General features: G+C 39.7%; 1 protein-coding gene across 2 annotated transcripts in view; it reads left to right on the plus strand.

The window, feature by feature from the left end:
* LOC126416063 (exportin-1) overlaps positions 1-27,562 on the plus strand; it is a 139,606-nt gene that overhangs the window by 53,842 nt on the left and 58,202 nt on the right. For both annotated transcript variants that reach the window (XM_050083539.1, XM_050083540.1), the window contains exons 8-11: positions 11,975-12,130; positions 12,600-12,794; positions 13,006-13,248; positions 26,876-27,110. In XM_050083539.1, coding sequence (XP_049939496.1) covers positions 11,975-12,130; positions 12,600-12,794; positions 13,006-13,248; positions 26,876-27,110 — 829 coding nt within the window. The remainder of the gene's footprint in view (positions 1-11,974; positions 12,131-12,599; positions 12,795-13,005; positions 13,249-26,875; positions 27,111-27,562) is intronic.

The following is a 27,562-nucleotide window of genomic DNA, read 5'->3' on the forward strand; positions in this document are numbered from 1 at the left end:
TTATCAATGGTTGTGCTTCCCTTCATAACTCATTGGAAATTGTGAATTGGGATCTTTGTAGCCACTTCATACAATGATTTTTTTTCACAGCTTTTCAAAATTTGACATATTTAATTAATGAAAAATGCTGTTTGGTAAGACATTCTGAATGGAAATGATACATCATAAAGCTAACATTACTAAGTTGTGAATTTTTACAGATCACTGTCATTAAATCTCAAATGTGTTTGTGTATAGCGAAACAGGCCAATGGTGCAGAAAATTAAGTATCTTTCTTCATAGTTTCTGTTCAAAAGAAAAGGTATGAAACAGTGCTGTGGGTTAAATTAAAGTTTTATTTGGCATGAGCGCAATATCCCACTGTTTCACGAGCCGAACAATTCCCTCTTTGTAAGATTCCTGTGTCTCTGAAAGGAAGCAGTCCTTCAGTTCGTCATCAGAGTTGAAGTGCTCCCCACCAAGATGATTTGTTAGTGGACCAAGCACATGGAAGTTGCTGGGCGACATGTCTGGGCTGTAGGGTGGATGCTTAAGGTGCTGCCACTTCGTGCGCGCACGCGCGCCCACACACACACACACACACACACACACACACACACACACACACACGCACATTGGCTATGTAATGTCTCAGATTGTATGTCACTGCTAATGGTTTGTCTGTGCTCGAGGAATTCGAGGAGTATCTGACTTTGAACATCGTAAAAGGCGATGATAGTTGTTATACCTGCAGAGGGGGCTCAGTTTTGAATTTTATAGAGGGATGTGACAGCACCACATTCACATCCCTAGATGTCTCACTACAATATTCCAAACCAGCATATACAAATTTCAACTGGTTTGATTGTTACACATTTTGTTTTAACACTCCTTATAAATTGGAAGTTAACATTTAGATTTAGCGGTAAGTTAACATTTAGATTCAGCAGTAATGTTCATGCTTGGAGCCATGATATGCACGAAAGCAAGGTACAATGCAGAGGGCTAAATTACCGTCTTAACAACAGTATTGTGAAACTTCCTGGCAGATTAAAATTATGTGCCGGACCGAGACTCGAACTCGGGACCTTTGCCTTTCGCGGGCAGGTGCTCTACCAACTGAGATACCCAAGCACAACTCACGCCCCGTCCTCACAGCAGAGAGAAAGTTTAGCTGACTACAGAGACAAGGAAGGCTTATTGTCAGAGATACAGTTTATGTCCATCGGTACTACTGTGTCCACCACGTTTGAAGAGGAGTTACACACCAATGCAATGTGGCCTTTCTTTTGGCACTTGTCACAGATGACCAACGCTTATGGCATGCAGCACTCTCATGTTCGACAAAGCAGTATGGGCATGACCGAAGGGAGGCATACGGCTGTCGTTGTGATGTGGCCGGTTGTTGCTGTGGCTATAACCGATGCTGCCCCAGCTGACATGGAGTCAGTTGTACTGCTGCTATGGCTTCCCTGTCATCCGGAACACTTGCAGTGGACTGAACAGGGCTTGACTGAGTGAGAAGTGCTTTTTCATTGTGCTTTCCTATAAGGGGGCAGACAGATAGTAACTTCACACACTGCGTGATCAGCGTAGCATTTGTGATGGCTACTAGTAACAAATTTACAATGATGGCTGAATCCATGTAATTCTGCAGCCCAGACTGTGTAAAACTGGTTTGGGCATTTCTGACAACAGTAAAGTTGTACATGCGTCGCAATGACATCGGTTCTGTCACAGTAATAGGTTGAGAGAAACTAGCACATTTCATCAAATGACATGCTGGCCGGTTCTGGAAAGATGCAAGTTGGCACAACAGATGATAAATGTGCGGCGTAAGCCAGGAAAGAAAGAAAGTCGTATGTAGGAAAAACCTGGAAATGTTAGCAAAACCGTGTCATGTATGAGTCCCAATCTTCAGGCGATTCATCATATGCTGGAAAGGGCGATGGTTGCACTGACAGGAGAGTAACCCGTCGCGAACACGCAGATGCCAGTTGTTTGGGAATGGTGCTGAGAGCCTGCTGTTGTTCTGCAGTAGCATGCTGCTGGGCAATGAGATGTTGGAATATTTCTTCCACTTCGATGTGCGATGGTGACTTAACACTGACACGTGGAGGAAACGCAACCCTCACACATCGCAGAGTTTGTTATAGCAAGAACAAACACAATTTATGAAACATAGCCAATGTAAGATTCAGTGATGTTGCAGTTGTGCGTAGCACTGAATGGACAACTGTAATACATGTTACAAAATAGGCTGAACACTTATTTGCAATTGCTTAAATAATACTGCTTCTTTGGCGTCTCACCAGTGGCCTCTTGAAGTGCACCTGTGAACTGTATGGACACACGATCTCTGAAATTGCGCATGTTGTAAGTGAAGGTACATCAGTTTTGATGTGCTTTAATGTTTATCATTATTGGGGCCTTTTTGAAGAAGCTTGTGAGACTTAATTTTTTCTGCTTATTTTTGTAGTTAGTGTCTGTTCTTTGGCTTCTTCCAGGACGTGGCTGATGAGGCCACATCATATGAAAAAGCTTGGTAATTGACTTTGATGCCTTTGTTTTTTACTCCTATTCGGATTCCACTGTTCCACTTCTATTTTCTAGGCCACTGATAAATAGCAGTGGAAATGGTTCATCTCCTTGCCATACACCAGTTCTCATATCAGAAGTGTTCAGAGATTTCTCCCATGAATTTAACTTTGTACTGTGGATTTGTAAGGGGTCTGTGATTAGGTTTCTGGTGTAGGTTTAGTTCTTTTAGCAAACATGTTTTGGATTTCCAATCTGTTGAGTCGTATGCTTTGTGTGGAAGCCAATGAAAGTGATAACATAATATTTTCTTCTTGATTTTGGTAGCCTATTAGGTTTTTGAGGTTCTGGCTTGTTCTGGGATCTTCCTCTCCAGAAACCTGCTTGTTATTCTCGTAATTGATTATCTATTTGTTGTTCTGCTCTTTTCAGTAAGACTTTAGAGAATATCCTGGGTGTTACATCTAGGACTGAGATCTTTCTGTAGATTGGGGTCTGTTTTGAATGCTTTCTTGTGGAGTGGTAGGATCAGTGCCGGCCTCCATGTATCTAGGATTCTTTCATTTTCTGAATTTCTTCAAATATGGTTGAGAGAGCCTCTGTGACATTTTTGGTAACATATTTCCCAAGGTTCAGCTGTGATGTGGTTTTCCCCCTAGGCATTGTAGTTCTTGAGATTCCATAATAATTGTTTGTAGTTCCTTGATGGTTTAGGGTTGGTTGTTGTCGAAGTGCTAAAGCATGTTTATTGTATGTTTTTCACAATTGAGGGGATTTCTAAATATTTTGCTGTTATCCTTTTTTAGACAATACTTCCATTTTTGTCTTGGAATTGGAGAGTCACTAGGCTGTATTCAGTTATGTTTTTGTTTAAAAATATTAGAAAAATTCCTTGTGTTATTTTTTTATGAAGTCTTCGTTGATCCGAAAGAGGTGTTCTGGGTTATTTTTGATTCTTTTATTGAGATTTTTGTCCACTAATTTTCTTACATTTAATGAGTTTTCTGTTTTAGGTTTGTGTATCTGTGATTTTCACTGTTGTTATGCTTCTCTTCTTAGTTCAAGGAATCTGTCAAACAGTGGAAAATCCAGGATAGAATGTAACAATATCACTAAAAGGAAAGTTACTACTCACCATACAATGGAGATGCTGAGTTGCAGATTGGCACAAGAAAAAAACTATTACAAATAAAGCTTTCGGCCGTCGAGGCCTTCAACACGCACACACACACACACACACACACACACACACACACACAAAACTGCAGTCTCAGGCAAACACAGGCGGTGTGGTTTCAGTTGCCTGAGACTCTGTGTGTGTGTGTGTGTGTGTGTGTGTGTGTGTGTGTGTGTGTGTGTATGCGTGCGTGCGTGCGTGCGTGCGTGCGTATTGTTGATGAAGGATTTAATAGCCGAAAGCTTTATTTGTGACAGACTTTTTGTGGTGCGAATCTGTGACTCAAAATCTCCGCTATTAGATGAGTAGCAACTTTCCTTTTCATAATATTGTCAGAGGTACCTGTCCTGTTCTTGCATCCACCAGGTGCTTTTGGTTTTGTTGGTTTGGTTTTTCCTTATGTGATTAATTTTCTGTTTTATTTTAGAAAGATAGTGCTCATAAACTACATTGGATTTTCTCATTGCTTTGACATTAAAATGAAAATCCAAGATGGAATGATTACAATATTATGAAAAGGATAGTTGCTGCTTACAATATAGTGGAGATTCTGAGTCACGGATAGGCACAACAAAAAGACTGGTCTGCCGATTCAGATGATGAAGTGATTGCTCTGGCAAGCAGAAATCTGCAGACACCAGTATTTGAATGCTGACCTCTATTTTGACTGGAACCGAGGTTGGAATCTTCCAACATGTAAGTCAGGAGCCTGAAGATGGCCTAGTAAATTGCCGAAACTGGTAGCCAAATAAAACAAGTTTGGAAATCGGTCGGCTGAAAGGACTTCGACTTGATGTCCTATAGCGAACGGCCGAGTCCCGCAACAATCTCTTAATAGATGGACATACAGAGATAATTCAATAGTCTGGCTTCTGCTAGTCTCGGACCTATGGTGCGGAAGGACACTCAGTGTTGCAGGGAATCCATTACTTGTTTTCAGATTACAGGCACATAAGTGATGGGGTTACAATGTGTGTGGTGCACAATATGAAAACACTCCATTTTGCTGGTTAAATAAGGTCGATTGGAACTTTGATGATGAATATACCTCCTGTTCCCATGCAGTCCAGTATCAGACTGCGCCACATCAAAATGCCTCACAAATCTACATATTATATTGTTCAACCAGCTGACGAAACGGAGAACCACAATGAGGTCTCTTTCAAACCCTGCCAAGTATTGATAATGCTGTCTTACACAAGTACAGTGTAGTATTGTCTTTCACAGTGACCACTTAACGTCTGATGCTGTTCATGCCCCCATATGAGCTACAATGCCTGGTAGCAAAGCTAAACATAAATGATTCTAAACATAAACAACACTAGTGCATTGTTGTTGCCATTCAACCTGTCACTGTAATCATTACATACTTGCCGATAATGTGTACATATATGAAGTTACATGGTTATCCAACCATGTCTTCATGGTGCTTCACATTTTTTGGCAGCTAAATGCTTTATAGTAGGTAATTTGCCTCTTGCTGTGAACAGATGGCTATGAGAATGTCACTGACAGCTTTTCATATTGATTGCGGTCCTACCTAATTGAAATTTATACATGTACATCTACATCTTCATCTACATTTATACTCCGCAAGTCACCCAACGGTGTGTGGCGGAGGGCACTTTACGTGCCACTGTCATTACCTCCCTTTTCTGTTCCAGTCGCGAATGCTTCGCGGGAAGAACGACTGTCTGAAAGCCTCCGTGCGCGCTCGAATCTCTCTAATTTTACATTCGTGATCTCCTCGGGAGGTATAAGTAGGGGGAATCAATATATTCGATACCTCATCCAGAAACGCACCCTCTTGAAACCTGGCAAGCGAGCTACACCGTGATGCAGAGCGCCTCTCTTGCAGAGTCTGCCACTTGAGTTTGCTAAACATCTCCGTAATGCTATCACGGTTACCAAATAACCCTGTGACGAAACGCGCCGCTCTTCTTTGGATCTTCTCTATCTCCTCCGTCAAACCGATCTGGTACGGATCCCACACTGATGAGCAATACTCAAGTATAGGTAGAACGAGTGTTTTGTAAGCCACCTCCTTTGTTGATGGACTACATTTTCTAAGGACTGTCCCACTGAATCTCAACCTGGTACCCGCCTTACCAACAATTAATTTTACATGATCATTCCACTTCAAATCGTTCCGCACGCATACTCCCAGATATTTTACAGAAGTAACTGCTACCAGTGTTTGTTCTGCTATCATATAATCATGCAATAAAGGATCCTTCTTTCTATGTATTCGCAATACATTGCATTTGTCTATGTTAAGGGTCAGTTGCCACTCCCTGCACCAAGTGCCTATCTGCTGCAGATCTTCCTGCATTTCGCTACAATTTTCTAATGCTGCAACTTCTCTGTATACTACAGTATCATCTGGGAAAAGCCGCATGGAACTTCAGACACTATCTACTAGGTGACACTATCTACTAGGTCATTTATATATATTGAGAAAAGCAATGGTCCCATAACACTCCCCTGTGGTACGCCAGAGCTTACTTTAACGTCTGTAGACGTCTCTCCATTGATAACAACATGCTGTGTTCTGTTTGCTAAAAACTCTTCAATCCAGCCACACAGCTGGTCTGATATTCCGTAGGCTCTTACTTTATCAGGCGACAGTGTGAAACTGTATCGAACGCCTTCCGGAAGTCAAGGAAAATAGCATCTACCTGGGAGCCTGTATCTAATACAGGGTGTATACGACCCGGGACAACCGGGAGATCCGGGAAAAACCCGGGAATTTTTTAGAATTCCGGGAATTTTTCGTTATTTTAGGTTTCAGTTAAATTTTTGTAATCTTGACTGGTAAGAATTGATACTCTAACAAAGGATATTACTCTATCCCGCTACTGCAGAATAATACTACAACAATAAAACGTGAATGAGAAAAAAATATGAAAATAAAACATAAATTGCAAGGGAAATGTGCCATATACAACAACAAAACACAATGCTCATACAAATGTTTGCCAATAGCAAAATGTGTCAAAGGCGTTAGGAAGATTATGCAATGCTTCATAACAACAAAATGTCTCCGATGAGCGTGACGTCACAACTGTTTAACTAGATTCATTATAGCAGTTACGAGCGGGCTCATGCGCATGTGCAGTTGAGCGGCGGGGCAAACCGATGTATTTGACCCGAATGACAATTGCGGGGGAGGAGGGGGCGGCAAATTCATATTCTTGAGAAGAAAAGAATTATATTTCACAAAGAGCCTAGCATCCATCGCACGTTGGTCTAACGATTACTCATGATTTTGAAACGCATCCCTGTTGGTTTTTGAACACACTCTGTAAGTTGATTTCTGAATGAATCATAAGTTAATTTTTGAATGCGTGCCTAGTGTACGTGATGTCTGTCAGGGGAATCCTCGTCGCATCTAGAAATAAACTTTCCTGCAAGCAAAAGGAGACCGGGTTATACGAGCGGAGCGGAGTAAAGCCGAACGAGTGAACGCCAACTGCTGTCTGATTATGTGGTTGATTGGGTTTGGAATGATCAGCTTTGTTATAATTACTAGCGAAATCCATAGAGTCAAACTACCAGAGTGGAAATAAACGACTAACAGGAATAACAGGTAAGAAAGATTACGTATTATGTTCTTGGTGTATCCAAGAAAATGAAATTTTGTCAGAAAATTTTTGGCCAGATCGCTACACTAGTAAGGGCCAGTTGTACAGTCCCCGTCTAGCAGCCGCTTAACTTCTATTCTGGAAGTAGTGCGGAAAGTGGTTTGTACGAACATAACAACGCCTAACCGGAGAATAATCAGGGATAACTAAACCGGTGATTCTGGCAGGGTTAGTGAAGTTAACCGGCGACTAAATTTTGACAAAGGCAGGAATAGTTCCAGAATTAGTCATGACAAGATTGTTTGTTAGAACGAGGAAGGAGAAGAAACGGGGACATCACACCAATTAGGGAAGAATATGACGATTCCAAATTTAAGTAAAAATCTCGTACTAATACTTTTCGATCTCATGCTCAAGAAACTGGGGCGTATGAATGAAATGTGAAACTATTTTATAATATTAAACTATTTGCTTGTAGTAGGCCTAATAGGCATTTTATGTTGCTCTTTGTCAATTATATTCTGTCGTGTTATAAAAATGACCATTTGTGCAAAAACAGTCTCCTTAATTTTGTGTGTGTTACAATTTCTGCAGTGTTAGAAAGACCTATTTTGTTTTATCTAGCAGACAGTGACAAAATAAACGTAATCAGATCGAGAAACCACACCAGTCATGGGTAGTATTTGTATTAACAGCTTACGCAGTATTAGACAACCATATTTCGGCCTCTTTTCTTTTATGACATATCGTAAGATCTTTTAAAGTTTTACACATACGAACATACGGGCTTCCTACGTCATCGTAGCTGCCAAAGCGCGGTGGCGCCTGTTATCTGGCGCTCTCTGACGACTGCTGAAAGGAACCTATTTCTAACAGGTCGCGGGAAAATATTGCGAATGGTGGTTTGAAAAACATTACTTTCAAAGCAAATTTCCTCTTTCGCAAGTGGAACTTTGTGTGAGAATGTACGATGAATTCCTTAAATCACAGAGCGTTTGATGACGAGCCATTAGAAGTATTTCGAGCCCAGATCAGACAATCGTGTCGTTATTATGAGCAAATTGATGTAGTGCTACGGGAAGCTCTCGCTCCTCTGTGGTAGCTAATTTATTTGTGGAAAACTTTGAGAACAAGTCACTGGACTCGGCTAAAAATTTTACTGGCACATTTGTGTGATGTATCTTAAAGTGTAACACAGACAAGAAAAATCAACATTATATGTGAAAACTTAGCTTCTGTTGCAGCTTATTAACCTTAGAGACCAATGTTGTACGTGAAAGCTTGTCTTTTCTTGTAGGAACACTATGTATATTAATTTAAAACATTAACTTTTCCTGTTTGTGTAACCGCGCCACTTAACAGTGATGTTGCTATTAGCGGACTACATCGCGTGTCCTACGCTCTGAATATCCGCTGTCATCGGCTGGCGGGATCACGTGACATGAGCAATGACTCGCTTACAAAAGCGTATCGCAATCTCAAGTACATGGTTCGGAAAGTAACATGCGGTGTTTGGTGGGATTCGAACCTATACTTTCATGATACGAAAATATACAGCGTACATATTGCAAAAAAAAAAACAAAACCAACAACTACTTTCCAAAAGTGGTTTTATTTCCTGATTTTTTTAAAGTGCCGGGAAATTCTACACCCATATATAAAAACATAACCATTCAAAGAATTGATATGTTTTACAGTTCCGAGGGAAAATATACTGTCACTTAATAAAATGGAAAAAGTGTGTTTTCATCCGGGAGAAAGTGTATTTTTAACCGGGAAATCCGGGAATTTTTTTTCGTTGTCTACGTATACACCCTGTAATATTTTCTGGGTCTTGTGAACAAATAAAGCGAGTTGGGTCTCACACGATTGCTGTTTCCGGAATCCATGTTGATTCCTACAGAGTAGATTCTGGGTTTCCAAAAATGACATGATACGCGAGCAAAAAACATGTTCAAAAATTCTACAACAGATCGACGTCAGAGATATAGGTCTATAGTTTTGCGCATCTGCTCGACGACACTTCTTGAAGACTGGGACTACCTGTGCTCTTTTCCAATCATTTGGAACCTTCCTTTCCTCTAGAAACTTGCAGTACACGGCTGTTAGAAGGGGGGCAAGTTCTTTTGCGTACTCTTCGTAGAATCGAATTGGTATCCCGTCAGGTCCAGTGAACTTTCCTCTGTTGAGTGATTTCAGTTGCTTTTCTATTCCTTGGACACTTATTTCGATGTCAGCCATTTTTTCGTTTGTGCGAGGCTTTAGAGAAGGATCTGCAGTGCGGTCTTCCTCTGTGAAACAGCTTTGGAAAAAGGTATTTAGTATTTCAGCTTTACGCGTGTCATCCTCTGTTTCAATGCCATCATCATCCCGGAGTGTCTGGATATGCTGTTTCGAGCCACTTACTGATTTAACGCAAGACCAGAACTTCCTAGGATTTTCTGTCAAATCGGTACATAGAATTTTACTTCCGAATTCACTGAACGCTTCACGCATAGCCCTCCTTACGCTAACTTTGACATTGTTTAGCTTCTGTTTATCTGAGAGGTTTTGGCTGCGTTTACACTTGGAGTGAAGCTCTCTTTGCTTTCGCAGGAGTTTCCTAACTTTGTTGTTGAACCACGGTGGGTTTTTCCCGTCCCTCACAGTTTTACTCGGCACGTACCTGTCTAAAACGCATTTTACGATTGCCTTGAACCTTTTTCCATAAACACTCAACATTGTCAGTGTCGGAACAGAAAATTTCGTTTTGATCTGTTAGGTAGTCTGAAATCTGCCTTCTATTACTCTTGCTAAACAGATAAACCTTTTTCCCTTTTTTAATATTCCTATTAACTTCCGTATTCAGGGATGCTGCAACGGCCTTATGATCACTGATTTCCTGTTCTGCACTTAGAGTCTAAAAGTTCGGGTCTGTTTGTTATCAGTAGGTCCAAGATGTTGTCTCCACGAGTCAGTCCTCTGTTTGATTGCTCGCGGTAATTTTCGGATAGTGCACTCAGTATAATGTCACTCGATGCTCTTTCCCTACCACCCGTTCTAAACATCTGAGTGTCCCAGTCTATATCTGGTCAATTGAAATCTCCACCTAAGACTATAACATGCTGAGAAAATTTATGTGAAATGTTCTGCCACTAATGCTGCTGAGTCGGGAGGTCGGTAAAAGGAGCCAATTATTAACCTAGCTCAGTTGTTGAGTGTAACCTCCACCCATAATAATTCACAGGAACTATCCACTTCTACTTCGCTACGGGATAAACTACTACTAACAGCGACAAACACGCCACCACCGGTTGCATGCAATCTATCCTTTCTAAACACCGTCTGTGCCTTTGTAAAAATTTCGGCAGAATTTATCTCTGGCTTCAGCCAGCTTTCTGTACCTATAACGATTTCAGCTTCGGCGCTTTCTATCAGCACTTGAAGTTCCAGTACTTTACCAATGCAGCTTCAACAGTTTACAATTACAATACCGATTGCTGCTTGGTCCCTGCATGTCCTGCCCCGTACCCTTTGAGGCTGCTGCCCTTTATGTACTTGCCCGAGGCCATCTAACCTAAAAAACCGCCCAGTCCACGCCACACAACCCCTGCTACCTGTGTAGCCGCTTGCTGCGTGTAGTGGACTCCTGACCTATCCAGCGGAACCCGAAACCCCACCACCCTATGGCACAAGTCGAGGAATCTGCAGCCCACACGGTCGCATGTAGTGTCTTGAGTAATCACAGTAATGTCTTTACATCAGACCCGAAAACCTTTAACTCTGCTTTTACTGTTCTGAAATGAAAACAAACTGGAGAAGGTGGTAGTGACTAAAACTTCTCATTAGATTTAAGAAAGTACTGTATATTGAGGAAGAGCCAGGTTCAGCTATCTTTTACAATTATTGCAATGTTTATTGTGTGTGATTTTGTCAATAACTATGTTCAGCTTTATTATGAATTTAAATAGGAACTATGTTGTTACTAATCAAAGTATTTAAATTGCTATAGTCTTCTACCAATATTAATTTATTTTCCACAGACTTGTGAATTATTGTGAGTTATCAACAAAAGTAAAAAAGGGTAATGGAGTGCAATCAAAGTCAGTCAGATGAAGCTGAGGGAGTTAAATTAGAAAATGAGAAACTAAATTGTTAGATAAGTTTTGTTATTTGCCCCATGTGGACCGCCATTGCCAAGAAAAGTACTTGTGAAATACAGAAACCTGTTAACATTTCTTGGAGGTACTTATCTGGAGTGTAGCCATTTATGGAAGTGAAATGAAATGTGGTTGATAAAGAGTGAACATACAAAGTGAGTAAAAGTTTTTGAAACGTGGTGCTACAGAAGAATGCTGAAGATGGGATGGGCGGGTCAAACAACAAATGAGGAGGTACTGAGCTAAATTGAAAAAAGAAATTTATGGCACAGCTTGACTAAAAGAGCAGATTGGTTTGTAGTACACATCCTGAGGCATCACCGAATTGTCAGTTTGGTCAAGAAAGTAAGTTGGGGGGTGGTTAAAAATTGTACAGTTAGACCAAGGCTTGAGTACAGTATGCAGTTTCAAATATTTATAGGTAGCAGTAGTTACATAGAGCTGATGAGCCGTGTGCATAATAGACTAGCATGGAGAACTGCATCGAACCAGTCCTTGAAATCTCTCTCTCTCTCTCTCTCTCTTTAGTAAATGCAACCTCTTTTTCTTTTTTTCAGATGCTTCCAATGAATACAAATATCCGTGAGGCATATGCTTGTGGTCAGGATGCTGAACAAAATTTTATTCAGAACCTGGCCATGTTCCTCTGTACGTATTTGAAAGAACATGGTGTTCTCGTTGAGCAGAAACAGCTCAATACTGAACTTCTGAAGGTAAGTTAAAGAATATGCCTAAGTGTACACTTATTGGGCACTTGCAATCCTAGGACATAATAAGAAAAGCACCTATAAATGGAAGCTAGTTCAGCAGTTTATGAATATAGATTCTACTAACAAATGGATAAAAATTAATTTTTAAAAACATAAGTCATAAATCTGAAGTAATGCTGAACTTCGGCATAGCAATGGCAATCTGTTATGGTCTTTAGGTAAACTGAGCTTGCTAGTGATAAGATTTGTGTTATTATAATTTACTACTCTCTAAAAATGATATAATTTCTGATGTCCATATGTTCATGTTAAGTGATCATTTTTGGTGACTTTTCACATTACAATTTTTTTGATTTTGTGTATTTTAATATGAAGACATATTGGGTGATCACTACTTTTGAATTTGGGTTTCAGTTTCTTAACCTCTTTGATCAATTTGATATTTATATTATCATGAACAAAAAATTTTCAGGCATTGCACTATTTAGTATTAATATCAGAAGTTGATGAAGTGGAAATATTTAAGATTTGTCTTGAATATTGGAATAGCCTTTCTGCAGAACTGTATCGTGAAAGCCCATTCATTGCTCCATCCACCATGTTTATGTCCAAAACTAATGCTGCTATTCCACCTAGACGCCAGTTCTATAGTGAAGTTTTGACAAAGGTAAGATATTTTTTTATCTCGTAACTGATTATGAGTTTTAAAATGTCTGTTTTTTAAAACTAGTGTTTCGGTGCAGTTTTACTGCTGATCATGTATTTGTTTCCTTTAACTTCTTGGATATGGCATTAAACAAAATGAAATTTGAACTGCATTATTTATTAACATATATATTAGTTTCATCGCATTGTTTGATTCATAATCATTTTCATAGGTACGATACATTATGATAAGTCGAATGGCTAAGCCGGAAGAAGTCCTTGTTGTGGAAAATGAAAATGGAGAAGTTGTAAGAGAATTTATGAAGGACACAGATTCCATAAATCTTTACAAAAATATGAGAGAGACACTGGTCTATCTAACTCATTTGGATTATGCTGACACCGAGAGAGTTATGACCGAAAAACTTCAAAACCAAGTAAATGGTACAGAGTGGTCTTGGAAGAATCTGAACACGGTTGTTTGTCATGTGCAATTATTACAACATATTTTTACCATATAATTGTAATTTTGCATTAGTATTAATAATTTGGGTGACAAAGGTTGCAAGGTAGCACAATACCTTTGCATCCAAGGGTATTTAGGTTGTTTCGAATGTAACAACATACTACATGAAGAATTATAAAAAATACTTGCGTATTTCAGTTTTAGAACATGAAAGTTGATTGTGATGAAGTCGAGATGTACATGGTTTTATGTAAGTTGCATGTGCAGACTGGAAGTTCTCTCTAAGTTGTAAACAAAAAGCTCCACTGGTTACTTGTGCAAGCTAAATTTGGACATAGTACACTCTACACAAACTCAATGTTATCATTCAAGACAATACGTGACATGAACTATGAAGTTGGGAGAGTGAATGTGGATTTTCTTGCTCCATTGCTGCAAGCATCGTGCTCTGGATTGTGTCTGTTATTCAATACTTCATTTTCAACCCATAATAAGGAAACAGCTAATTTTTTGTGAGTTTCTTTCTAACTAAGCGACATTGGGGACCGAGAGGTTTTGATATTTCATGTGTATGTCATCTTGTGAGGGTTGTCCTTTTGTAAAGAAAATGTTGTTGGTGGGGTCCCTTCCATCATTGTTAACACTTGCAAAATGAAACTGTTAGTGACAGGGGTGCTAACTATTCAGATTATTACAGAATCATTAATTTTCAGTACAATCTAACTAGAATCCTTTTTGCTGCATTTCATTAATTACTGTCATGCATATAACACTAGAATATCAGATAAGTTCAGCTTTTTAGTTAATGAATTTGTCATCATCATCATCATCCTGTACTTAAGTACTGTAACCCCCTCAGCCATTACCTCCGAACGTACACGTACACACACACGCACACGCACACGCAGAGAAAGAGAGAGAGAGAGAGAGAGAGAGAGAGAGAGAGAGAGAGAGAGAGAGAGAGAGAGAGAGGTGGGGGGGGGGCTTATCCTTTGAATTGTTTGTGTCTGTTCTTCAGGAAAGGAGAGAGAGAGAGAGAGAGAGAGAGAGAGAGAGAGAGAGAGAGAGAGAGAGATTGGGGAAGTTACAAAAGTGGGGCATTTCAGTCAGAGCCCACATTGATTGGAACTGCCTGTTGTGGAGGTCAAGTGGCTTTAGTCTTGTGAAATTCCAGCAATTTAAAATTGAAGAAATATTCCCAGGGAATATTGCTGGCAATATTACGATTAATTAGCAATGGTAACTCAAAAAACTGTTAATTAATAGTTAAAAACAGTAATTATATGGTTAAATAAAACTCAAAAATTGAAATATATTTTAGATAAAATTATAGTTAAATAAAATTCCTGGGAATTAATAACTTTAAAAACAAACTTACTCAAATTAATAGGTCACTGTCATAATTGTGTTATATGTTCAAAAAATATTGAATAAAAAGTCAGAAAAATAACCAGAATGTAAAATGTTATAATAAGAATCAAATAAAAATTCTAAAGGGCAAAAGGTTTAATACAGCATCTGTACTTTCTATATTCAATCACCCCCCCCCCCCCCCCCCCCCCCCCCCCGCACTCCCTCCCCAGTCACTGTCCATTAAATCATCTTGATCCTTCTCTTCTTCTATATTTCCAAATAAAAAAAAAATCATCATCATTGTTGCAGTTATTTGACTCGATGAGGGAATGCTTTAGACACACTGTCCAGCGAGTGCAGCAAGGTAGAGGTTCCCTGCTATTTTGGGGTGGCGTTATGTGGGGCGACATACGCCGCTGGTGGTCATGGAAGGCTGTATGATACGTGAATGGCATCCTCTGACCGATATGCAACCATATCGGCAGCATATTGACAAGGCACTTGTCTTCATGGACGACAATTCGTGCCCCATCATGCACATCTTGCAAATGACTTCCTTCAGGATAACGTCATCACTTGACTAGAGTGGCCAGCATGTTCTCCAGACATGAACCCTATCTGACATGCCTGGGGTAGATTGAAAGGGGCTGTTTATGGATCGACTTGACCCACCAGTCCCCCTGAGGGATCTACGCCGAATCACCATTGAGGAGTGGGACAATATGGACCAACAGTGCCTTAATGAACTTGTGGATAGTATGCCACGACGAATACAGGCATGCATCAATGCGAGAGGACATGCTAACTGGATATTGGAGGTACTTGGTGTGCACAGCAATCTGGGCCACCGCCTTTGAAGGTCTAGCTCGTTTGGCAGTACAACGTGAAATGTGTTGTTTTCATGAGCAATAAAAAGGGCAGAAATGATCTATATGTTGATCTCTATTCAATTTTCTGTACAGGTTCCAGAACTCTTGGAACCGAGGTGATACAAAACTTTTTTTTTGATGTGTGTATAACTAACCTACTTTTGTTTTTGTGCTATTAAATTGTGGGAAATAATTAGGCTAGAAGATGCTAATATATCTCTTTTGTAGGATTAAGGAAAATTACTAGATTTTCCAGTTACGCTGTTGGTTTGTAACTTGCCTTCTTAATACAATGGAAAACACACAACATTCTTACTGTTTAACATCACAAAACAGTTTAGGCCTAAAATATTATAGGCCACAAAAATACTACTATAAACCACCCATTTTCATACCAAAGAATAGTAGGCCTTAAATGATATAAATTACATTTGTTTGCTTATCCATGTCATCCAAAAATGCAGTTATTCCTCTTGATGAACCTGTGGGGACTTGGCCAAGGCTTTGGTGGAGGTGGTGTTGGTGGCTGTGATGTTGGTGACTCTAAAGGAGATGTAGCTGAACTTAAACCAGCCGAGGTTAAATAAAACTTGACCCTGGGTAGTCTGGCTACATTTGAATGTGCATCCATTGTCAGTGGTTGTGATATCCTTTGTGGTTGATGGTCTACGTATTGATATGCCGTCTAGTGAGTAACCAAAGTTATTAAAATACACAGGGAGTTTTGTTATTTTCAATTTGTTAAGTTTCCTGTCGATGTTAGAGATATTTTAGGCTATAAAGTTTATTTTAAACTCTTGAAAATTTTGTGAAGATTAGTCATTGAAAATGGCATTTCGGGGGAAAATTATGAGAATAAACAGTAGAGATTTATGATTTACTTGAAAATACAAGTGGTTTTATTGACATAGAACATGGTAAAATATTAATTAAAGACTCTAAAAGTGAAGTTCATCACAGGAAATGAGGAGTCTTTGAGTTCTGAAACACCTCAAATCATTCATTTGGAAAAATTGACTACTACAGATGACAGTTCGGAATTATGCCTTCAGAGAAATATTGTGTAAGTTTAGGTTTCATTCAGAGAAATGTGGGGGTTCAACTTGCCTAAAAGTAGTAGCCCCAGCAAATATTTTAAATTATTTTTTCTGCCAGACTTACAGTAAATGAAGTTTTGCATGGAATTTGCAAGCAAATTAATGCATGGAATGATAAATCTCAGATTAAAATGTATGAATTTACTTAGTTAACCTAGTTTCAAAGTTCTTTAACTGTTAATATGTATTAAAACATTCAAAATGTTCCCAATTTCTGGGAATCTTCCTGGGCCAAAGAAATATTCCCGGCAGTATTCCCATTTTGTAAGTTCCCTCCCACTGGGAATATACCCAGCCAACACCGCCGGCTGGAGTGGCTGAGCGGTTCTAGGCTCTACAGTCTAGAACCACGCGATCACTATGGTCACAGGTTCGAATCCTGCTTCGGGCATGGATGTGTGTGATGTCCTTAGGTTAGTTAGGTTTAAGTAGTTCTAAGTTCTATGGGCTGATGACCTCAGCAGTTAAGTCCCATAGTGCTCAGAACCATTTGAACTAGCCCATACCACTAAGTGTCTTTAATTAATACACGTTTACATTGCCCAGTGCTGCATTAATTGGCTCTGCAGAATTCTTGTTTTATTTGAGTGCATATTACTAAGGTGGACTCCAGAAGCGCACTTTAGGGACTGTGCAGCTATAAGAGGAGACAACAGCAGTCATTAAAAACATTATTACATACGTAAAATAAGGGTAAGACAATCACTTGCATATAGCAAATTGCTGCTGGGGGCACAGAAACAGGTAACAGCATACACTCTAGTTTTTTCTAGCAAATGTACACACACACACACACACACACACACACACACACACACACACACGTACACTCCTGTGGCCATCGAAGGACTAATTATTGATACTCAGTTATTGAAAGCTGTTGCCTGAGATGGAGGTGTTGAGGGGGTAGTGGGAAAAGAGACAGATCTTTGGACAGGTGACTGTGGGTGCACAACAAGTCGAGAAGAGTACAGAGTGTAGAGCAAAAACAGATGTAGGAAGAGGGAGAGGGGGATGGGAGGAGGGAGAGGGAGGGGTGGGAGAAAGGTGAAGATGATGAGGGAGAAAGGGAGGGGACAAAGAAGGCAGAGCAGTTGGTTGAAAAGGAGGGGGAGTGTCCAAATGGCTGTTGAAGTCACTTGTTAAGCCACTGGATGGTTAAGTTTGCAGTTTGCCACAGTTTGGTGGTAACCATTCAAATGAGTAGGCAGTTGTATACTTATCGTGCCCTAATTGAATGCTTTGCAGTAGTTGTAGCACAGCTGATGTATGACATGCCTGCTTTCACACATGGCCCTGCCCTTTATTGGGAGGAAATGGCTAAATTGTGTTAGGAGGTGGTGGGTGAGTAAAATATCACTTCTGTGAAACACACTGCTATCTGTAACCTGAAAAACAATCCATGTGTTTTCATCCTTTCTGCAGACAAAGGCTCCACTGTAGCGGTAGTGAGTCATAGTGAGCATATGGCTGAGGGTCTCTGCAAACTTTCCAACACCTCTGCGTATGAACCTTACATCCATGATCCCGTCCTAAAAGTCCAACGTGGGCTCAAGCAGCTCCTTAGGTCCTTCGCAATACCTGACACCTGAATCCATCGGTCATCACACCAGCAACCCCCTGCACTCCTACATTTTACCTGCTCCCAAAACTCCACAAACCCAACCTCACAGGTCTCCCTATCTGTCATCCTATTGTGGCTGGGTACAGTCCTCCCACAGAATGAACCTGTGACTTACGGATGCGATGTCGTCATTCACCAACATCCACCATGCCCGTGACCTTTTTGAAAGTCCTGATACCAAACCCACCACTATTTTCTAATCTTCTTAGATAATCAAATCCTGACATACAATTATTTTACCTTTGAAGACCAAATTTACAAACAAATCCTTGGTACTGCCTTGGGTACTTGTGCGGTACCACCATACGTCAACTTATTCATGGGACCTGTGGTGCCAACTTATGTATGGGTCTTCTGGAGGAATTCTTCCATCCAGTCAAGCTGCAAAATCTCATGTCTGATTCAGGTTCATTGAGACATTTTCATGATCTGGATTCACAGTAAGGATAAACATTGCTCTTTCCTTAAAACCTCAACATCTATTCGCAGCTTTGCTTCTCGATCCTTTTCAACTCATTGGGCCACCTTCCTCGACGTTGATCTCCACCTCTCTGATGACTCCATAAATGTATCTGTCCTTACCAAGCACCCAGACTACAAATAGTACTTGTACTCTGACAGCTGTCACCCATTCCATGTCAAAATGCCCCTTCCTCACGGCCTCACTTCCATGGACATTGCATCTGCGATGGAAAGCAGGAATTGTTGAAATATACCAATAATCTTAAGAGAGCCTTTATTGATAGACAATATCCTATCCAGATTACCTATAAACACATCTCCTGTGTTATCTGCTTCTCTAACACAGACTCTTCTGATCACCCAGGCCTTGTAAAGCTCAACCACATTCTCCACCAGGGCTTCGTCTACCTCTTGCCATGCCTGAGATGTAGAATATCCAACCCAAATTTGTTCTACATGCCCCAGTGTTCCGCTGTCCTCCCAACATAGATAATATCCTTGCCCATTCCTATTCCAGTCCTGCTCCCAGTCCTGTACCATATGGGTCATTCCCTTGTGGTTAGCTCAGGTGCAAGATCTATCCATACACCCACACACCACCACCTGCTGCTGTTTAATCACATGCATTTCCTCTCTATAAAATACAGGGCCTCTGGTGAAAGTAGCCGTGTTATACATCAACTGTGCTGCAATTACTGTACAGAGGTCTTCATGGGCACAAAAAGTAACCAAATGTATATTTTCATGAAAGGCCACTGCGAACTTACCCACCCTGCTGCACACAACAATACAGCTGCTTTACCATGTGGGTCATTCGGTTAGTTTCTTCCAGCTAGAGTTTCTCCGAACTACATGGATGAGAATTCTTTCTCATGCATATACTGTGCACCTACAATCCTCTGGCCTAAACCTCCACTAATTTGTTCCCAGTGCCTCACCTTATCTTTTCTCTCTTTATCTCCAAACCGCTCCTTCCAGGTTGTGTACTGTCCTCTCCCAACCCCCCCCCCCCCCCCCCCTCAATGTACGGGCTCTCTAACCTCTCCCTTCTATCTTCTATCTGCCCCTGCCTTCATCTTCATCTCATTTACCTCCTGCATTTCCCCTCTCACTCTTCCTACATCTCTTTTTGTCATACCTCTTAATAGACTATCAATAATCAAACTTGCTGTTGTCATGGTAGTGTATGTTTGGGTGTCTGTGGGGTTGTGCATGTCAATGTCTGTACCTTTGTTACAAAAAGAATTAGTGGTCGAAATGTAGTATGTATGCTGTATTCTGTTATATATTTCTGTGCTACACACATCATCCACTACAGGTGAGTGGTAGCCTTTACCTTATTTTACATATTGCTCCATCAAGGAATTTCCTTTATTTTTATAAAAATAAATGTTGTGTGCAGGTGTTTATTATGAAATTTTACATCAATATAACCAATAAATCATTCAATTATGGATTTATTATACTTTAGAAAACATTTTGGTATTTTCAGATAATATAAATTTTTTATGCCGACAATGTTTCACCAGAAAACATTTCAAAGCAACACAATTCTCACTTACAATATCAAGAATTACTGGGACAGTATTTAACATTCTAAATTGTGCAATTAGCCATAGTCTGAAGGCTGTCAGATTTAAAATTGCAAGAAGCCCGCCTTGATTTCTAAAAGTATGCTCACAACTACCAACAAGAAAGTTTCTGAAATGTCACTGTGTTTTTTACCCCTTGGATTTTAGATTTATGTGAGTGGTCATCATTGTGAATATAGGAAAAAATAGAATTCAGTTGTTAGTACTTTATACAGGGTGTATACGACCCAGGAAAAACCTGGGAATTTTTTCGTCCAGGAGAAAACCGGGAAAAGACTGAGAATTTTTCGGAATTCTGGGAATTTTTCATTGTTTTCGCTTTCAGTTAAATTTTTGTAGTTTTGACTGGTAAGAAATTATTCTCCAGCAAACATTGTTACTATATCCTACTACTGGAGAATAATACTGCAGCAATAAAATATAAACAAGAGGAGAAAACATAAAACTTTAGTGGCAAAGGAAATGCGCCATTTATAACAACAAAACACTGTGCATGCACAAGCGTCTGCAAACAGCAAAAATATGTCAAAGGCCTTAAGGCGAAGACTATGTAACACGTCGTAACAATAAACTGCTTTCTGTGAGCGTGACGTCACAACTGTTAACATTAGGTTCATTTCACCAGTTGCCAACGGGCTCTTGCGCATGCGCAGTTGACTCGCGTGCGAGCAGTACCGTCTCCCGCTTCCAGCTACTTGAAGTGTGGCTGGTAGCTGTATCAGCAGTAGTAGCAAGCAGTCAGATGCTAATGAAAAAAAATTTTCTCATGGCCCCTAGCTGTCAGATTCGCGCATGTGCAGAGTTGTAGTGGGAAGGGGTTAGCCTCCACGTGAGCCGTGTTTGCGTTAAGTAATTTCGCTGTTTCCTCTTCGTTTACAGCTCCCATGTCAAATGAAAACAAAATGGATTTCTGTGGTGTATACGATCTGGGACAACCAGGAAGTCCAGGAAAAAGCGAATTAAGACGTTCACATAATTAAGGAGGGCAAAAATAAATTATTTGTTTTGGTTTTGTGACTTTATTTCCAAGTTATTAGCACTCACGCATTGCGCAGCAATGAAGTTATTTTTGTCAGTTTGCTAAAGAAATTTGGATTTATTAATCTTTTTGCTGAGGCAGTCAATTTATTTGAATTGAAGTGTTGCATTCCACAGTTTTGGCTACTTCCAACTGTTCGCTGAATTTCAAGTGCACATTTTCATTTTTGCCATGTATGGCATTGTGCCATAAAAAAGAACCAAATATGAGATAGTGCAGTACTGGTACTCCAAGAAAATTAACATCCCATTAACCACACTGAAAAGTTTAATATCAGATGGGACTTACTTCATTGTGAATCTGAAAAAACCAATGTGCATTTCGAGCCAAATTATGCATTTTAGTATGGTTTACGAAATTCCGATGCTCTTGGAGTATCCTCTGATGCCCTGTTTGTTTTATGGTGTAATGTAAGCTCTCTTTGTGCTTTATTCATATGAACATGTGGGCTTCCTACATCACTGCAGCTGCATATTCGCAATAATGCCTGTTTTTTGGCTGTCTCTGGCAACTGCTAAATCGAACCTATTTCTAACAGTCTCGGGATAGTATAGCGAACGGCGGTTCGAAAAGCGTTACTTTCAAAGTAAATTTCTTTTTATGCAAGATGAATTATGTTACGAGTGAGAAAGTGGGATGAATTTCTTAAATTACACAGCATTTAAAACCGAACACTTTGAGGACCAGCGACGAGCCCAGAAGACCAGACATTTATGTCATTATTTTAAATCTTCTAGCACATTTGTGTTATGTATCTTAAAGCATAACATACGCAAAAAAAGATCAATTATTAATCTTCGAGACCAATAATATACGTGAAAGCTTAGCTTTTCTTGTAGCTATACAATGTATACAAATGTAAACCATTAACTTTTCCTCTTTGTGTGTTCGCACTATGTAGCAGTGATCTTGCTATTGGCTGACTGAATATCTGCTGTCATCGGCTGTGGAGAACACATGGCATGATATATGCCTGGCTTACAAAAGGACATTGCAATCTCAATTTCAACGCTCTGCAAACTAACGTGCTGTGTTTGGTGCAGTTCGAATTTATACTTTCGTAATACGAAAACATGCAGCATCTATTTTGCTGCACATCAGAGGTCTTTCCAAAACTCCCCCCCCCCTCCCCCCCTTACCCCACCCCCCGCTCCCCCTTCAAGTTCTACGCCAGTGTATAAAACGTTGACCATTCAAAGGACTGATAAGTTTTACAGTTCCAAGGGAAAAATCTACAGAAAACCTACTGTCACTTAGCACGGAAAAAGTGTATTTTCGCCCAGAAAAAAGTATATTTTTTAAACGGGATATCTGGGAATTTTTTTTTTTTTTTTTTCTTTGTCCACTTATACACCCTGTTTATAACACAGTAAGAAGTAAATTTTTATGTCATTGTTGCATGGTCCCATCTTGGATGCACATAACACCAATGCTATAAGGCCTGTACAGATTTCATACTGTGTGTCAGAAGATGTAATAGAGCACCTTGCAGTGCAACTTTGGTATACAGTGTCCTATAAAGAAGGGGTAGGTATTAAGTAATGGGGGACTTAAATTAGCATACATTTGGAGTTGATTTTGTGTACCAAGATTAGTTTATGGTTAACAAATTGCGGATTTAAGTCCAAAAGTTCTACATGTTCTCAATATAAGAAGGAAACAGATTTGGAAATAGAAAAGGAGGCAATTTAGAAATGGGCTGTACTTTGTCCAGTTGATTGGTACAGTCAATGTATTGGTGATAAAAGAGTAGTTTGGCAGCTTCTGAGAAAATTGTTGAAGAGAGGAACTATTGGAACACTTAAGAATATTTATGAGTAAAGGACCATAAATTCCAGAGACAGGATTCTTATAGTGGAAAAGGTGCTGAACTCCCAGGAAGAGCAGCGTTGAAATTTTCATCTGACCACCCAGATCCAGATTTTTCTTCACTCGAAACTGTGTTACACAAATGTGTCGAAGATACCTCTGAAAAGGACACAACTGACTCCCTTCTGCCATCCTTGTACCATCAGAGGTTGTGTTTTTCTTGCCAACAGCTGTCAAGTTAAGCAATGCAGGTAAGACATTCCAGTATTTTGAACTTGAAATGGAAACAAAAGAAATTAGGTTATCCCACTTGCTAAAATTTTGTAGAAGTGATGAAAATACATCATTAATATTTTCGAAATTTTGACAGAAGTGAACAAATGTTATATTAGGAGTTTTCTAGTGCAACTGGTTTTCCCTTAGGAAGTTGACATTAAAAGATAACAATTATTTTTATTATTACTGTGCTTCTTCACTGAATGAGATGATTAAGTTTTTTGTTGCTTCTCAAATTTCTTCGAGTTGACCTTGGGAATGTTCTATGAACATATCAAATCTACTCTGTTCCCTGAGCTTTTTCTGTCTTAAACACTGCACCATGTTTGTTTAACTTTTCATAAACCAGATAGAAAAATTGTGTAAACTTGTTGCATTTTTCGTTATCATATTGCTTCCCTTAAATTAAGGGTATGATTTTACAAAAGTTTGCATGTATTTGCATGTGAACTCCCACCGATATTAAGGTACGATGGTATATTGGCCTATATACCAGTATTAGTGGTATGCTGCTTGACACATTTATGTTGATTAAGTATCTCGGCTTAAAATTGCAAAGTGATAGAAAAGTGAATGGTCGATTTCAGTTTATTGGGAGAATCCTAGGACAGGGTAGCTCTTCTTTAAAGGAGACTGTGTTCAGAAAATTTGCCCTTTCTCGAGTACAGCCAGAGTGCTTGGGATACCCTTCAGGGCGGATTAAAGGAAGACATAGAAGCAACTGAGAGGTGAACGGCTATATTTGTTACTGGTAGTGAGGAAGTTTAGAGAACTGGAACTTTTGACTGCCTTCAGACAGTTCTACTGCCACCAATATAATTCTCGGGTAAGGCCTGTGAGTACGAAATGAGAAACATTTAGGCTTATACGGAGACATATAGGCAGTCATTTTTTTCCACACTCCATTTGTGAGGGAAGGGAATGTCTAGCAACGGTACCAGGTCAGCATGCATTGTATGGTGGCTTGTGGAGTATATATGTACATACATTTGTATCATAAGTCATTATTTGTATAAAATTTTATGATATGCTTCTAGATAATTTACTTAATTTTAATGCAATCAGTGGTTATCTCTGAACCCTTTAAGCCAGGATTATACTCGATAGTTGTGAGCATTTGCGTGGGTGGTAACCTGACCAAATACTCTTTTACAGTCCTGCATATAAATATGTTTTTCTCTTCTGTCTGTTGATGACCGGTAACACTACTTTTTTGGCTAAGTGTAAGGATATCTATTACAGCGCACCATGATCTTTGCTAATTAGTGGGCTTTCAGAGGAAATCAGCAATCACAAGCTGCCTTAAAAGATGGAAGGGGAAAAAGTGTCTACAGTAGTACACAATAATATTATGTTTCAGTACATAATGCATTTATTGCTTAGTAAGTAACTGAAAAGGCAAAGGAAGATTTACATCTAAGCTCCAGTCTGTGACTCTTAACAAGACTGCTGGAAACTTGTGAAAAAAGACTGCAGTGTAGGCTTTGTTTGGTAGACTGCATTACACTGAAAGTTCATATTATATTTTAAACATAATAAAGATCTGTTGTTAATAATCTCAATGAAATTTAATAAATGTTCGCAAATAATTCCTGCACTGGAGCTGCATTCTTGTACAAGCTGTTCTTGTAAACTACAACCAGAAGGCTTGGCACTAGTACGGAAACTGCTGGCTTGAGGGGTTAACATGTTTGTAGCATCTATAAAGAAAACACTGTCAGAAATTGCACTTCATTACAGCCCGTTCTTTTGTATACTGAAATGTTATACAGTGTCCGAAAAAAAGACCTCTCATATTTCAAAAGATAGTTACAAATAGAGATTCTGGGAAAATACATTTATTTGTGAACAGCTATGCCATTTTACATTAGGTGGTTTTAAACATTATGTCTAATAAATAGTCTCCTCCATTGTTGTTACATTGATGAAACCTTTTCCTGAAGTTATCCATGGTTCTTTGTGTCACTTCTGGTGGGATGGCCTCCACTTCCTGGGTGATTGCTCCTTAAGTGCCTGCGGGATTGTGGGTTGATGTTTTTACACTTGAGCCTTGAAGTATCCCTAAACAAAAAAATCTGATGATAAATCCAGTGATCTTGGGGCTAGACATTGTCTCCTCACAAAGAGAGAAGACATCCAGGAAACGGCTCTCTCAAAATTTCTAAATAACCCTGAGAAGTGAGAGCTGTGACTCGTCTTGTTGGAACCAGACTTCTCTCCCTCCATGGTCCCCAACAAAGGTTTAACATAGGTTAGTGGAAGTCTTTATCATGTGACATTAGTCATTTGAATCAATCATTACCATTATGCCATCTTCTGCAAAAAATACAGACCTCACACACCAAATTCAGCATAGATGCACCAGACAGTCCTATGATGGCAGCGAGATGGTCATTGGTGATGTTCCTAAGGGTTTTCTGCTGCCCAGTAACAGAAATTTTATTTACAGTATCTGGCAAGTTGAAATGGGTTTCATCAGAGGAAATCAAGATGGGGGGAATGTTCTGGAGAATTTCCTCACACACAACTCTGACAGTTTCAAAATCTCTGTTAATTCTTAGGTAACCATCATTTTATATGGGTACATGTGAAATGAAATGTGTATTTGGCTAGGGCCTCCTGTCTGGTAAATTGGTTGCCTGGTGCAAGTCTTTTTAGTTGTTGGCGACTTGGGTGTTGATGAGGATGAAATGATGTTGAAGACAGCACAACACCCAGTCTGTCAGTAGAGAAAATCTCTGACCTGGCCGGTAATTAACCTGGGCCTTTGGCATGGCATTCTGCCACACTGACCCCTCAGCTGTGGTGGCAGATGGTGCCTGTGAAGACCTATGTGCAAAATACATCGTATTCTTATTAGACATCCCGCGTCTGTGATTTCCCTAAATCGCTCCAGGAAAATGCTGGGATGGTTCCTTTGAAAGGGCACGGCTGACTTTCTTCCCCATCCTTCCCTAATCCGATGAGACCGATGACCACACTGTTTGGCCTCTTCCCACAACCAACCAACCAACCATCTTATTAGACAATCCCAGGGCAGCTACATGTTTAAGTGCTGAATGCTTTGGAGATTGCTGGGTGGACTCTTTATCACATGCATCACACTTTCCCCCATTTTTGCAGTCCAAAGTCAGCCATTAGATTTTGTATTCAGTGCAGAACCTGATACCCTAATGTTTGATACCCAAACTCAAATAGTTTTTCTATCGGGAACTGAATGCGAAATACTTGCTGAATGGTAATCACATAACAATCATAATGGATATACTCCTTTACAACAAATACACAATGCTCACCTAGCCATGTTGTTGCACCTACGACAGAATGGCACATACACTGCTATCAATCGATATGTCCCTCCAAATCAGTATTGCCACAACAACTCCTACAGTGGCCTATCAAAATACGGGAGGTCTTTTTGATGGACACTGTATAATGTTATTTGGAGCTGTTGTATGTTGTTTATGCGCCATGCGCCTTTGTTCTGCAAACCATCATCCATTCTTGTTTCAACAGTTATGTTGGGCCATTGGTAGTATATCTGGTGCTATGCATGAGGAGGATGAGAAAAGGTTTTTGGTGACAGTTATCAAAGATCTGCTCGGATTGTGTGAACAGAAGAAGGGAAAAGACAACAAAGCAATTATCGCGTCCAATATTATGTATGTGGTGGGCCAGTACCCAAGATTCCTTCGTGCACATTGGAAATTCCTAAAGACTGTAGTAAATAAACTCTTTGAGTTTATGCATGGTAAGTTTATGGATGGTAAGGTTAACATCAATATTTTATTTTTGTTTAACATTTAATCAAATGGTACTGTTGCATGCTGTTCTTGTTATATTTTTATGATCATTTTCAATTGACAAAAGTCTTGGACTTCAATCCTTTTTAATGAATTCATTGTTTCCTCCTCTCTTCTCAAATTCTCTTTGTGTGTTCATTAAGTTGTTCCTTTCGCTCATATGTCGTCTTATTTTGTCTTTTGTTTTCAAATCCTTATCTGTTGATTACATTACTTCCTTTATTGACTTTGCCAGGATGGATGACTTTGAAGAATTTTTTTTGCTGTTCTGGTCTCATTCATCCTATGAATGGGTCCATAGAATTTGTTTGTGTTTTTTTTTTCCTTACCATGTCTGTGATTTTCCTGTTTGTCTGTCTGTACCTGATGTTGCTCTCCTCATCTAAATTTGTTCCCTGTT

The sequence above is a fragment of the Schistocerca serialis genome, chromosome 8 (genome assembly GCF_023864345.2).
Source record: "Schistocerca serialis cubense isolate TAMUIC-IGC-003099 chromosome 8, iqSchSeri2.2, whole genome shotgun sequence".
Classification (NCBI taxonomy): domain Eukaryota; kingdom Metazoa; phylum Arthropoda; class Insecta; order Orthoptera; family Acrididae; genus Schistocerca; species Schistocerca serialis.